Raw genomic sequence first — 14,930 nt, forward strand, 5'->3', positions numbered from 1 at the left:
CCCATGTCCCCTGCATTGGCAGGCAGATTCTCAACCACTGCGCCACCAGGGAAGCCCCAGGGGCTACTCTTCATTGCAGTGCACGGGCTTCTCATTGTTGTGGCTTCTCTTGTAGAGCACGGGCTGTAGGCACGCAGGCTTCAGTAGTTGTGGCATGTGGGCTCAGTAGTTGTGGCTTGCGGGCTCTAGAGCTCAGGTTCAGTAGTTGTGGTTCACGGGCTTAGTTGCTCCACGGCATGTGGGGTCTTCCCGGGCCAGGGCACGAACCTGTGTCCCTTGCATTGGCAGGCAGATTCTTAACCACTGTACCACCAGGGAAGCCCTCTGCTTTTATTCTGTGTTGGCCAGTGCCCATCTGAGGCTCCTGTTTTCTGGAAAACTGGCAGGCTGGACACTCACTATGGAATATGAAGTGAGGCACCTGCAAGGGGTCGCTTCAGGCTGGCCTAGCACACAGCACCCTCTACCCCTGCTAACAGGGCTTAGTTGAATCAGGCCTCTGACACCACGCCTCCTCCTAAAACACTATATTATTGTTCCTCTCTGTTTAGTCTCCTTCCGGCTGGTATTGATTGTTGCTTTTACTGGCAAACAGTATACCGTAATAAAAATAAACACAAGTGTTTCTGCAGGGAGAGAGTGAAATGGATTCTGTCTCCAGGGCTGGGAAAAAACTTGCTCCAAGACCCAGTGGTCAACCTGGTACCCAATCCTCCTGTCAGCACACCTCTGCAATTATAAGGATGTTTGTCTGTCTCTCTCCTTCTCCCTAACTGGATGGCAGCTGCGGTTGGTCTTTCCCCCCCACACCCTGAGTGCTTGGTGCTCAATTCATAGCTGCCGACTGACATCGAGGTAGGGCCGCCCAGGAAGCAATCATTTCAGGGCTGAGCCTGGTGCTGCGCGTCTCAGCTTGTTTCCACAGGCAGCTGCCCCAGGGCCAGTCACCACAGTTTGGAGTTAGGGGTTTGGTCCCAGCAGGGCAGATAATAACAGCAACAATAATAACAGCAACAGCTGCACAGTCAAAGAACATTCACAGAGCTGTTCTGTCCTGTTCAGTGCCTAGGCCAGCTGTTCCCACAAGCTTAGTGGAATGGTGCTGTGTTATCATTCTTATCCCCATTTTACAGATGAAGAAAATGGGGCTGAGAGACATTCCAACTTGCCTTACCCGAAGTCACACAGGCCTGCTCTTAAGATAACAGTCTGGGTGGACTCTGATTTGTGCCTAGACTCAATTTCTTCATCTGTAATATGGAAATAATAACACTACCTCTTAGGGTTGTTGGGAAGGTTAAAAAAATATTATGTATGTGTTTGTTTATTGCCGGTTTTCTATCCTAGACTGCAAACTCCAGGGGGCAGGAACTTTGGCTCATTCACTGCTGTACTCTTTGAGCCTGGAACAAGTGACCGTAGTAGGTGCTCAATATTTGTGTCCTAAATGGAAACGACAGGAGATAAGCCCAGGTCAGACCCTGGCCCTTCTATCTGCGGGTACATCCTACAGCTTCAGTTCCCCAGATTTTCCCTCCACTGGCCCCCGAAGGAGACCTCGGGCCTGGGCCTGGGGAACCCACTTCTGGTCTTGGGACAAGGTGGGCAAAACCCCCGGCAGTTCCAGAACAACGCCGGTGGACTTGAAGACCTCCCTCAGGCCTATGCCCTCAGGCTCTCCTTTTCTTTATTCATAGCAGAAAATCAATTTTCTTGCCCGAGCACAACGCGGTGCTGCTTCCGAGAGGTTCTTGCAGAGAAGGGCCACCGCCCGAGCTGCAGATTTCTGGGGATGGGGAAGGAGCCCAGCAACCAAGCCCAGTCTGGGCTGCGGAAGAGGAACTACGTGGTCGAGAGATGAGGTCGCGGAGGAGGAGAGAGGGACCCGCCGAGAGAGAGCGGAAAGGCGTGCGAGGAGAAGGGCGGGGCTTGCGCTCGCCCGCGGCTCCCGCGCTCCCACGCTGCGCCACCTTAAATGCCGGACCTCCTTAAGGGAGGGCGCTGGAGCTGCGCGCCAGGGGCGGGGCCTCCCATGCAAATGAGGGGCGTGGCGTGGCGTGGCGGGCGGGCTGCTGACCTGACGTCAGGCAGGCGGCCCGGGCAGTTGGCTCGGCGGCGGCGGAGCGGCAGGAGCTGCGGCGTGAGAGGGGCTGCGCGGAGGGGCGCGGGGAGCGGCGGCGGCCGAGCCGGAGCAACATGGCGCCGGTGGGCGGGGGCGGGCGCCCGGGCGGCGGGCCGGCCCGAGGGCGCCTCCTCCTGGTGGCGCCGGTGCTGCTGGTGTTGCTGTGGGCGCGGGGGGCCCGCGGCCAGGGCGACCCCCAGCGGAGCGCGATCCTGGGCATGAGGCTGGCGAGCTGCAACAAATCGTGTGGGATAAACTCGGATGGCATCATCTTCGTGTCCGAGGGCAGCACGGTGAACCTGAGGCTGTACGGCCAGAGGCTGGACTCCTTCTCCAGCAACCTGATCTCCTTCACCGAGGTGGACAACGCCGAGACCATCCACAACTCCACCAGCTGCCCCGAGCTCACCAAGGACCTGGTCGTCCAGAAGCTGGTCAACGTGAGCCGCGGGGACACGTCCGGGATGCTGGTGGTGTTCACCAAGTTTCTCCGGAGGAGCGAGAACATGAAGCTGTATGCGCTGTGCACCCGGGCCAGCGTGGACGGACCCTGGCAGAAGTGGACGGACAAGGACTCGCTGCTCTTCATGGTGGAGGAGGCTGGGAGGTTCCTGCCCCTCTGGCTGCACATCCTCCTCATTTTGGTGCTGCTAGTGCTGTCGGGCATATTTTCTGGCCTCAATCTGGGGCTTATGGCCCTGGACCCCATGGAGCTGCGCATCGTGCAGAATTGTGGCACTCAGAAGGAGAGGCGCTATGCCCGCAAGATCGAGCCCATCCGACGCAAGGGCAACTATTTGCTTTGCTCCCTGCTCCTGGGAAACGTGCTGGTCAACACCTCCCTCACCATCCTTGTAGATAACCTCATCGGGTCTGGGCTGGTGGCCGTGGCCTTCTCCACCATAGGCATTGTCATCTTTGGGGAGATTGTGCCTCAGGCCCTGTGCTCCCGACATGGGCTGGCTGTGGGCGCCAACACTATCATTCTCACCAAATTCTTTATGCTACTCACCTTCCCCCTCAGTTTCCCCATCAGCAAGCTCCTGGACTTTTTCCTGGGTCAGGAGATCCGCACCGTTTACAATCGGGAGAAGCTGATGGAGATGTTGAAGGTGACGGAGCCCTATAATGACCTCGTGAAAGAGGAGCTGAACATGATCCAGGGTGCCCTGGAACTCCGGACCAAAACGGTGGAGGATATCATGACCCAGCTCCAGGACTGCTTCATGATCCGGAACGATGCCATCCTGGACTTCAACACCATGTCGGAGATTATGGAAAGCGGCTACACGCGCATCCCCGTGTATGAAGACGAGCAATCCAACATCGTAGATATTCTCTACGTCAAAGACTTGGCCTTTGTGGACCCCGATGACTGCACCCCCCTCAAGACCATCACCCGCTTCTACAACCACCCAGTGCACTTCGTCTTCCATGATACCAAGCTGGATGCCATGCTGGAGGAGTTCAAGAAGGGTAAGGCCTGATGCAGCTCCCGCTTCGCTCTTTGTGGTGTCGTGCGCATCCTTGCCTGGTTTGTGTCTGCTGATCTTAGCGTTCCATTCGCGTGACTCAGTGTCCCTTTGCTCAGCACCTCCTATGCCTCTGAGGTGAATGGTACTCAGGGCAGCAGAAACAGTTCTTAAGCATCTGCTGTCTGCCAGGAACTGTGCTTTGTGCTTCAGGTGAATCAAAGCAGAGCAAGACACACTCACCCACATGGGAGCCAGACAGAGGGAAGCTAACGCCTCAAAAGAGGCCAACACCAGGGCATGGAGATTAGGGCAAGGAACCGGAGCCAGCACGTCTCACTGGGGTCGGGTGGGGAAGGGGCCGGGGAACTGGGAAAACCTTCACAGGGGAGAGAACGTTTGAGGAGAGCCTTGAAAGGTGGGGAGACTTGGTACTTGAGGCAGAGGGAACCCCTCGAGCAGAGAAGCTGAGTTGGGGAGCAAAGGATGTGCTTGTGGCCCAGCAGGTGGTCCTGTTCCCATGGGTACAGGCTCTGCTGATCACTGGTCAGTGGGGGAGAGACTGAGCCATCCGGGGCCTCAGGAAGAGCCTGAAAGTCAGGGCAGTCAGCTTGCTGGAAGCTTGGAGCTATGGAAGGTTTTGGAGCAGGGGAACAGTGTCACTGGAGCTCGTAGCCCACGGAAGCCAAATTAGGAGGGCTCCAGTTGGCTCCCCGCCCAGAACAATGCCAAGTAACGCTTTCGACTCTTCAGCAGAAGCAAAAGCCGATCAAGTTTTGGTTACTGTTCTGTCTTCCCCAGGCGCCAAACAGAAGCTTCCCTCCTGTGGTCTGCTGGGAATCTTCAGCGGGCCTTGCGTTGCCTTGTGTTTTTTTCTCACACGGGTTCTTGGCCAATTTTCAGGTAGTTAAGAGAGACACTGGGAGGGTTTACTCACCAGCCTCAGAGCTCAGGGCACACACCCCTTTCCTTACTTCCAACAAAACTTTTCTCCTACCTCTGCCACTCCAAAGCCTTCAGAGTGACAGTAAACAGACCAATTATGGAGTAAAAGCCTCCTAGGCCAAAGGGAGAGAGGAGGCAGAAAGGGAAGGTCTTTATAAAGGAAAGGAGGAAGAGGGGGAGGGACCTTATCCTAAACCTGGGGACTTTGCTGTGTTTCCCGTTGGTGGAACTCCCTCTGGCTGAGGGCTTCTAGCTTCTAGCTGGGAGCAAGCGCCCAGACCCTTTTCAGTCATTTCTGGAACCGAGAGTGGAGGAGAGCTTGAACTGGCTTGGATCAGTGGGTGATGGAGTGGGTTTGGGAGGAGCTGGCCTGGCAAGGATGCTGGGGTCAGGGTCAGGGTCAGGGCCAGGTCCCTTCCCTTTTTCAGTTTGGCAGACTGAATCTCAGCGTCAGAGCTGAGGAGGACTTGAGTGGGAGACAGCCCAGTAAGGTCGTCTCACTGCAGAGGGACCCGTGGTGACGGCACAGCCTGGGGGGAGCTTCGGAGTCTGAACAGAAGAGCACTGAGGATTTGTGCCCCATCCCACCCTGCAGCCTCTAGGCCCAGAGGACCTCCTCTCCCATGTTGCTTGGTCGGGAACCAGGTTAGGACTCTCCAGGGCAGCTTCCTCCTTACCACCTCAATGGTCTTTGGGACTGTTGCTGGTGACACGCCCGACGAGCACGTTTGCCTCCTTCAACCCGCATCTGGATCCAACCTGTATGGATTGGCTTGGTCAGGCTTCTCAGCCCCTGATCAGCAGGGTGGGAGCTTCCTGGGTCTTGGCAGGGCCACCTTTGGACTCAAAAAAAAAAGTACCGCTTCCTGAAGCTGAGGAAGCAGAGCTATAGCATCTCTCAGGCCAGAGCGCTGCTGAGTGGGGCTCTGCAGATGCACATTTTAGTCCACTGGACTCTCCTCCTTAACAGGCTTGCAGCCTGAGACTGAGGCCTGGAGGGGGTGCTGGTAATTCCATGGAAACACAGGCACAGTCTGCCCTGTGCAGTGTGAGGCCCTGGAGATGCAAGTGTGAGGGATGGTCACCCCGAGTGAACGTACCCGGGGTGTTACACCATCACTTCCTTGTTCGTTGCCATGCTGGGCTCCCCGCAGTGTGACCTCGGCCAGGTCTTTCCATCTGGCATCTACCTTTTCAGTCTAAGGCCCTCCAGGACGCGGCAAACGCTTAGTGTACACCTGCAACTTAAAGGATTTTCTTTACAAATCTGGTGTTTGGAAGGCTTCTTTTTTCGCTAAGAAAACCCAACAAGCCAGGTTAACACAGCCAGCGTCAGCAGCAGCACCAAAATCGGGGCCAGGGTGCCTGCCTAGTCTAGCCGAGGGTCCTTTCTGCGCTTCGGGGGACCCTTTGGCACCTCCAAGTTGGGTGAGGGTCCTGAATTCTGCCAGAGTCTTTCCGCTGCTGCGGGTGTAATCCTCTTTTAAGGTCATTTTATCTCCACCTTACCCACCAGCATTATAAGCTCCTTGAGGGTTGGGATCATGCCTTATTAGTGTTTTCTCCACTCAGTTGCTAGCTGAAGAAATTAACAGTAAATGTTTGTTAACCAGTGAATGAGCAACAAGCGAATGGCTCTCTCTGGCAAGCCCTGCTAGCTAGCCTTGCTGGCCTTGAGGACACTCCCACCCTAGAGCCTTTGCCCTGGCTGTTCCCTCAGGCAGGAATGTTCTTCCCAGACTTTGCATGGCTCACTCTCCCCTCCCTCAGGTCTGCTTCAACGTCACCTTCTCCGTGAGGCCTTCCTGTCACCCTAGTTAAAACTGGAACCCCCTTCCCACCCTGACCTACCCTGTGCTCATTTTTCTTTCTCTCATATCACTTGCTAACAACTGTACAATTTACCAGTTTACTTTGTTTTTTATTGTCTGTCTCTTCCCTCTAGAATGTAAGTTCCAAAGGGCAGGGCTCTAAGTTCTGTTCACCAATATACCCCTGGCACGTAACATGGTTCTTGGCACGTAGTAAGACCTCAATAAAAAGTCACTGAATGAACTAATGACCTGTCAGGTTTGAGAGAGAATTATCCGCATTCCAGAAGTGTTAGAATTTTGACGAGCTGATAAGGGCTAAAGAAAAATGGGTGTGTTGTGCTGTTATCCAGGGACTTGACACTTCCAGCTGCCCCAAGAAAGCCAGGAGGTGCTCCTGCGGTGACACATGTATCAGAGGTTCAGATCAGGGACTGAGAAGCAGAGTGTGGAGCCTTGGTTCTCCTTTCCCGTGCCTCAGGTTCTCAGCGAATAAGCGGTCTTTGACCATCAGGAGCTGACCTGGCTTCACTCATTAGTGGGAGTCATGAATACACGCCTACACACTTAGAGACAGGCTCAGAGAGTCATTGCAGGCCTGGGGGCGCTGAGCTTCGCCTAGGGACCAAAGCAACAGCTTCCCAGCCGCTTCTGCCTTCCAACTCAGGGCAGCTGTCACTGTTTCCTGAACCCCGTGCTATGTGCAAGACACGACGCCTGGTGCTGCAGGCCCTCAGGAGTAAGACCTGCTAATTGGTGAGAGCTGTGAGGCCACTGAGAGGCTCCTGCAATTTGAACCTTGGTCCTTCCACTTAAACTTCGTCTAGAATGTTCGCGGTCCTGGGAGTTTGGGTTGAGTTTGGTTACAGCTCGAAATCTTAAAACGAGGCTTCCCTGGGCTGCTCCTGGCCCTGCTGTGTTTTTCCTTCACCACAGATGCTCCCCCAGACTCTGGAAGCACAGTAATGAATGAACTCTCCACTTGAGAGTTTGGAAGCTCCGCCCCTCATTGAAACTCCCCCTCCAGCTTCCGCTGTGCCCCTCCCTCCCCTCCCTCTGGGGCATTCCTGCCCCTCCCAGGCATTCAGCTCTTCTTTAGTCTTTGGTCACCGACCCCTGGGGTAACCTTGCACCTATTACTGCTCCTCATACATAGACAGTTAGTGAGTTATATTTTGGAGGGAAAAAGCTAGAAATAATTTCATTGAGAACTCCTCTCATATTTCCAGCTATGTCACATCACATTTTCCCCGCCTGCTTAATATTATTCCTGAAACAACTTTATACAGGCTGGACAGAACACTGCATAATTTTTGCATTTGCTTTGGGTTCCTCCCGTCTGGCGCACCTTAAGTATCTTATTTCCCTCCACCTGCTTGTTCTTTTCATTTGTTCAACAAACATCTAACTTTTGGAAGCCTGTGTGTCAGACGGTGTGCTAGCTTTTGGGAGTCAGAGGACTAACACAGCTCTGTTCACAGCAGCCGCTGTCCTCCAGGGAGACAGGTAGGCGCGGTGGGACCCGGGAAAGCCTAGGCCTCCAGACGCTTCTGCAGTCAGAATGACAGGGCCCAGTGATTATTACGGAGATGTTGGAGTCGGGGTGGGAAGTAGTTGTGAACATCTGAGGTTTTTGCCGGGGATTCAAGTTGAGGATGAGGAGTGGGCAGAGTAGGGAACAGAGCCAGTTTGGTGAGGGCAGAGGGAGGGGTGGTGCTAAATAATAACGGTGGTGTCACCCTTTATCAGACTTCTGTGCCCAGCACTGTGTGCACCGGAGCATCTGGCGCTTCAACGAATGTCCCACTGCCTAGGTATTCTGTTCAAACGCAGATGAGAACTCAGTGGGTTTGGGGTGCGGCCCAAGGGTCTGCCTTTCTGACAAGCTCTCAGATGATGCCCGTGCTGCTGGCCCTGGACCACCCCAAGCAGCACGAGGGTGCAGTCCATCCAGGCAGGTATGCAGGGGGAGTGCCACGTGGGGCTCGGGAGTGAGGCGGGGACCCGGCTGAAAGGTTTGGGAGCCAGCTGAGAGCAGGCAGGGCGTGTGAGGCACGGAGCAGCCTGGCCCCAGCGGCTCCCTGGCGAGATGAGAAAGAGCCACGCAGGCCTGGTTTGGGGAGCCTCCTGGGGAGGTCGCATAGGGCGAGTGCTGAGCCCAGCTGTGGGATGGGACAGTGGTCACGAGGTTCTGGGAGAGGGCGGCCTCCAGAGTGGAGAGCGAAGGCAGCTCTACACCTGATCTCGGACAGCTCCACCTAGAAACACTCTTGAGCTGAGCTGGTGATCTGATCTCAAGAAGCGTCCCCGGGGGCAAGTATATCTGAGCGAGTGACAGGAGCTGCCTGTCGGGGCAGAGATGCCAGCAGGGCAACTGACAAAACACTGGCCAGGCTGCTGCTCACTTTCTCTTCACTGTGGTACGTGTGCAGCCCGTGCACCAGCTTCCATAGAGGAGCCAGAGCTGGGAGCACCTCACCCGTCTTCTCTTTACAGATCTCTTCCTAAAGCTATTATTTGTGTACTGGAAGGCTCTGCCTTACAGCCAGGCCCTAATAAGAGCTTCTTAGATCTTTACTTGTCAAAAGTCTTGTATTTCTAATTCAAAAGACCAGCTCTAGAGTTTTCCTGGACTTCTCTGGTCAGGACAGGAGGTACTGGACAGATGTTTAATATTGAAAACAGTGCACAGAAACACAAAACCACACTTCTCCTGTGTCCTGCAGGAGAAATGGATAGGGGGCAGGGGACCCTCCGGAAGCCCGAGCCTTGCTTGTCTTTTTTTTTTTTTTTTTTTTTTTGCTTTATAACAAATTTAATCAGTTATACATATACATATGGCCTTGCTTGTCTTGTCAGTAGAAATCTGACATTTCAGCTGGATCTTCGAGGGGGAACAGACACAGCACTTTTCATGTCTGTGCCTCTTGTTCTGGGGGCACGTGGACGAGACCACAGGGTGAGACCTGAGCTGCTCAGTCCTTGGTGCCACCTTTGCGGGAAACTGCTTCTGCATCTTGTGACCGCCTCTCAGCCCTTTCCAGAGGGGCTGGGAGGTGCCACCACTGTGTGCCCGTCTCCCGAGGTAGTGCCGTCATACTGATGAGCCAGGTAACTGAGCAGCTAGGCTATCCTTGAGGGAAAGGAATTGTGCCTCGCATGACGTTTTCCTGCCAGTCTGTCTCCTCGAGGGCAGGGGCCGCAAGCCTGTTTATCAGACACTCTCTTAGAGGGGAGTGTGCCTAGAGGGGGAGGGTGGACCGGACCCTTCTGTCGCTGACTTGGTGATTGATTTTAGCGGAGCCCCCTGGTTCCTTCAGCCCAGCCTGCGGGGAGGGACAGCTTGCCTTGCCTGTCCTAGGGCTGGCTCTCTCTTTCTGCCTTCCTTTGGCCTCAGGGAGTTTTGAGCTCCTCAGCAGAACTTGCCAGGAGGATGTGAGGCTTATGGAATTTCCTAGAGGTGCCCAAGGTGGCCCTCAGCTAACAGGACGGGGAGCAGCTTCCTGGTGCTGTTGCTGCCGTTAGATCCAGTCCTCTCCCCTTGTTCTCCGAGCCCCTCCATCTGCCACTGGGCACAGCTGCCCTATGACAGGGTGCTCTCCTGTCCTGAACCTCGGGTTACCCCTCTCATCACACCTGAGCGTCCCAGGACATCCAGCTGTAAAAGGCTTTGTGGCTACAGAAAGGACTCCTGGCTCATTTCATAGACTGGATTCTGGACTACTTACTGTATTCCTGTTCCATTTATTATGGAATTTCTTTTCCTTAATGTTAATTAAAAAGACCTACATATCATTATCAGAACCTTTGAAAACAGGCAAAAATCAAAACCAAACAATCCAGAAGCCTGTGACTTAGAAAGAAGCACTTTTTTTTTTTTTTTTTTTGCGGTACGCGGGCCTCTCACTGTTGTGGCCTCTCCCATTGCGGAGCACAGGCTCCGGACGCGCAGGCTCAGCGGCCATGGCTCACAGGCCCAGCCGCTCCGCAGCATGTGGGATCCTCCCAGACTGAGGCACGAACCCGTGTCCCCTGCATCGGCAGGCGGACTCTCAACCACTGTGCCACCAGGGAAGCCCCCTTTTTTTTTGCGGTACGCGGGCCTCTCACTGCTGTAGCCTCTCCCGTTGCGGAGCACAGGCTCCGGACGTGCAGGCTCAGCGGCCACGGCTCACGGGCCCAGCCGCTCTGCGGCATGTGGGATCTTCCCGGACCGGGGCATGAACCCGTGTCCCCTGCATCGGCAGGCGGACTCTCAACCACTGCGCCACCAGGGAAGCCCCAAGAAGCACTTTTAATATTTTAATTTACTTTGATAACTTTTTAGAAATTTAATCTTTTTTTTATTTTAAAAAATCTTGTAACAAGACAACAGGCTCAAAATCATTTACATTTTTACAGCCATGCTCTCTCTCACTAGCTGCCCTTACGTGTTTTCACATTGAAATCACTGTCTACGTACAATTCTGTGCTCTGCTTTTTGGAACACAGTTTAGATTGGTTCTTCAGATTTCTCCTCTGATAAAAAGTGAAATCCCTTTTTATCCCTGGGATTCTTCGGAGGAGCGTCTCGGAGGATTTCCACAGACTGAGGGCTGGGCTGCGTTCTGTGGCTGACACGGTGAGCCCAGAGGGCTCGGGTGTGCGGCCAGCCTGTTTTGTTGGGGGTTAAACCTGGGATTGCTGGAGCATTCCCCAGAGGTTACAGCCAGAGTCTCTTCCCTGCTGCAGGGCCTATTTACAGTGACCTGGGCAGGGTTCTCGAAAGACTGGTTTCGCCGGGCTCTCTGGAATCCCTGGTCTCTGGCCAGCTGGCAGCCAGGAGCCTTGGTTGGAAGGAAGCCTCCCCCCACCCCTGCCCCGCCCCAGGCAGCCTCACTCCCACACCTACATCCACACCCACACACACCCACCTCCACATACTCACACACACACACACACACACACACACACATGACCCCACACACCCACAAACACCCACATTCACACACACACACATGACCCCACACCTACATCCACACCCACACACACCCACGTCCACACACGCACACACGCGACCCCACACCTACATCCACACCCATGTCCACACACGCACACACATACATGCACACATATGCACCCACCTACCCACTCACACACAGGCAGGCTCAATCCCACACACACTCAGGCATCCTTTTACACACTCTTACCCACACCCACTGGCAGACAGACACACACATTTATCCACTCCAGGTAGGCGCTCCCTCTCCTCTCTCTCTCTCTCTCTCTCTCTCTCTCTCTCTCTCACACACACACACACATACACACACACACACGCACACACGCACATATGCACAGTCACCTAGAGTCCTGCTTTAAATGTATGTCCGTCTCTCATCAAACTTTCTCGAGAGTAAGTTTAAAAAGGGAGCAAACGCCTGTGCAGTGGAGTTTATTTTGTAAAAGGCTCAGAATAGTGACTGACTTTTGGGCTCAGAGAACTTGCTCTCTGGTGGCTGGTGATTTGGTCGTCCACGTGAGTGACACACCCAACCTGGAGGTTGTGGGGAGGACAGACCGAGGCAGGGTACGTCCAGGGCTCAGCCCAGCGCCTGGCACCATGTTGTCGTGCAATAAATGTCAGCGGTTTTAAAAATTATTGTTATTACCATCCAAAAGGTACCCCCGTTGGTGTTGACACCCACTTGGGCCACGGTGGTTCTTACATACTGGCTTGGGTGGCAGCTGCCCCACTGTCTGGGCGTGGTGTCTTTCTTGGAATTATGAATACATTGAGGTCAAAAGAGCCTGCTATATAATTGCACGCTAATTCAGATGGCATCTTATCTGGACCCTAGCGTGTATGTGAAGGGTAACAGAAGCCAGAGCTTAAGAAAAAAAATGTCCAGAAGAGTAACTTAAAACTGAGGAGATGCTCCTCATTCAGTTGTTTGTTTCCCGCATGTTGGGAAAAGTTCAGGCATCCGTCCTGATGGCCAGCGCCTTTGTGGGCTCACTGCAGAAGCACAGGCTGGGGGTCGCTGCTCTGGGGAGATGTCTGGGAAAGGAGCGTGGCCACATTTACCAGCTGTGCCCCTATGTGGGTTCTTTCATCTCAGGATCCACCAGTCACCTGTCCTCCCTGGTGCCCCAGTTAGGGAGGGAAGAGGCTGTGATAGAAAAGCAGCAGGAACAAGAGGGGGATCCAAGGGACTGAGGCTCCCCAAGAGGCCCAGTCTCCCCAGAAATGCCCCAGACCCAAGCTCTGGAAGAGGGTAGAGCAGGGATCGTTAAAGAAGGAAGAAGTGCCTTCATGAACAGTTAGCCTTTGTCGAATACTGAATTCAAGCACTGTAGAGAGGGAACTGAGGCTCAGAGAGGCTGAGAATCTTCCTTTCTCAGCCACATGACAGCTAAGTGGGCACCCCAGACTGCTCCCCTCCGCGGGCCAAGCCCTTGACTGCTATTCTGTGTCACTTCTCAGGGGGGTTGTAGGTACTGAGAAAGAGATCAGAAGATTGGGATATTCCAGTAACCCCAGGCTAGAAAATTTACTGTCAGTTTTACATTTTAAAAAATTGAGATATAATTGACAGATTACATTATGTCAGTTTCAGGTATAAAGCAAAATGATTTGCTGCATGTGTGTGTTGTGAAACGGTCATTGCGATAAGTCTAGTTAACACCCATCACCACACATAGTTACAAAAATTTTTTTCTTGTGATGAGAACTTTTAAGGTCTACTCTCTTAGCAACTTTCAAATAGACAATACATATTATTTATTAACTATTTACTACAGTGCTCATGCTGTACATTACATCCCCAGGGCTTTTAAAAAACCCCGCCCTCCCCCTCCCCCTCCCCTCCCCCCGCCCCCTCCCCAATTTTAAGGACTTATAACTGGAAATTTGGACCTTTTGACCACCTTCACCTGTTTTGCCCAGCCTCTCACTTTCGGCAACCACCTAGATTTGTTCTATTTTTTATTTTTTTTAATTTATTTATTTTTGGCTGCATTGGGTCTTCGTTGCTGCGCGTGGGCTTTCTCTAGTTGCGGCGAGTGGGGGCAACTCTTCGTTGTGGTGCACGGGCTTCTCATTGTGGTGGCTTCTCGTGTTGCAGAGCACGGGCTCTAGGTGCACGGATTTCAGTAGTTGTGGCACGCGGGCTCTAGAGCACAGGCTCAGTAGTTGTGGCGCATGAGCTTAGTTGCTCCGCGGCATGTGGGACCTTCCCGGACCAGGGCTCGAACCTGTGTCCCCTGCATCGGCAGGCAGATTCTTAACCACTGCGCCAGCAGGGAAGCTCCTAGATTTGTTTTAAAGTAAACTTTCTGTTGAAGCAAAGTGCTTAAATCATAAGTATTCAGCTTGCTAGTTTTTGCAAAGGAACACCCTTGTGTTAATACCTCTTAGCTCAAGAAATAGAACATTATCAATATCCTAGAAGCCCCCCGCACACCCTCCCAGTTACTGCCCCTGCCCCACAGATCATCATGGGTCAATTTTTTCTGTTTCTGAACTTTTATAAGTGAATCGTATAGTTTATACTCTTATGTCCGGGTCCTTCTGCTCAACATTAAGGTTATGAACTTCATGCATGTTGCTTGTAGCTGTAGTTCATTCTCTTTTCATTGCTGTATAGTATTCCATGATAGAAACACACTACCATGGTACTGTTGGTGGACGTTTGGATTGTTTCCACTTTGAGAGTCTTTCAAATAATGCCGCTAAGAACACACTTGGCATGTCTTCTGGTGACTATATGTAGCCAGTTCTGTTGGGAATATGCCTGGGAGTAGAAATGCTAGGGCATTGTATAGGCATAGAGGAGACAGTTTTCCAAAGTGCTTGTATCTGTTTCCACTCGTATGCTCACAACTCTGGTATTGTTGGCTCTTTATTTATTTTATTTTAGTTAACCCATCAGGTAGGTGTGTGGTAGTATCTCATTGTGATTTTAATATAGATTTCCCTAGTGACTAATGATGCTGAGCACATTCTCATATGCTTATCATCTATTGTGGTGGTTAGTGCTTTTGATTCCCTGTTTAAGATTCTTTGCCTATATGAAAGTCAGGAAGCTAGAATCCTGTGTTATCTTCTGGAAGCTGTATTGTTTACCTTAGCGATCTATAATCCTTCCGTAATTTTCTTTCTTTTTTTTTTTTTTTTTTTTTGTGGTACGCGGGCCTCTCACTGCTGTGGCCTCTCCCGTTGCAGAGCACAGGCTCCGGACGCACAGGCCCAGCGGCCGTGGCTCACGGGCCCAGCCGCTCCGCGGAATGTGGGATCTTCTGGACCGGGGCGCGAACCCGTGTCCCCTGCATCGGCAGGCAGACCCTCAACCACTGTGCCACCAGGGAAGCCCTATTTTTGTTTTTGATGTGTTACAGGTCAAGATTCTTTTTTAAAAAAATCCGTATGGATGTCCAGCTACTTCAGTAGAACTCATTGAAAGGACTGTCCTTTCCTCACTGAACCATGGTATATATGTAGGTCTGGACCCTCTTCCATTGGTCTCTTTATTTTTCCTTGTTCCAATACTGCATTGACATAATTGCAGTACTTTTACAGTAAGCTTTGGTACCTGATAATGT

The 14,930-nt window shown here is 52.8% G+C and overlaps 1 protein-coding gene across 2 annotated transcripts in view; it reads left to right on the forward strand.

Annotated features, from left to right (window-relative positions):
• The first annotated feature begins 2,101 nt into the window (after positions 1–2,101).
• The window catches only part of CNNM4 (cyclin and CBS domain divalent metal cation transport mediator 4), a 36,476-nt gene continuing 23,647 nt past the window's right edge, over positions 2,102–14,930 (forward strand). For both annotated transcript variants that reach the window (XR_014017424.1, XM_081254028.1), the window contains exon 1: positions 2,102–3,598. Coding sequence is in view for 1 of the 2 variants with exons in the window: in XM_081254028.1 (XP_081110154.1) it covers positions 2,197–3,598 (1,402 nt within the window). In the remaining variant the exon portion in view is untranslated. The remainder of the gene's footprint in view (positions 3,599–14,930) is intronic.

This window comes from Mesoplodon bidens (assembly GCF_964165515.1).
Source record: "Mesoplodon bidens genome assembly, chromosome: 14".
NCBI lineage: Eukaryota > Metazoa > Chordata > Mammalia > Artiodactyla > Ziphiidae > Mesoplodon > Mesoplodon bidens.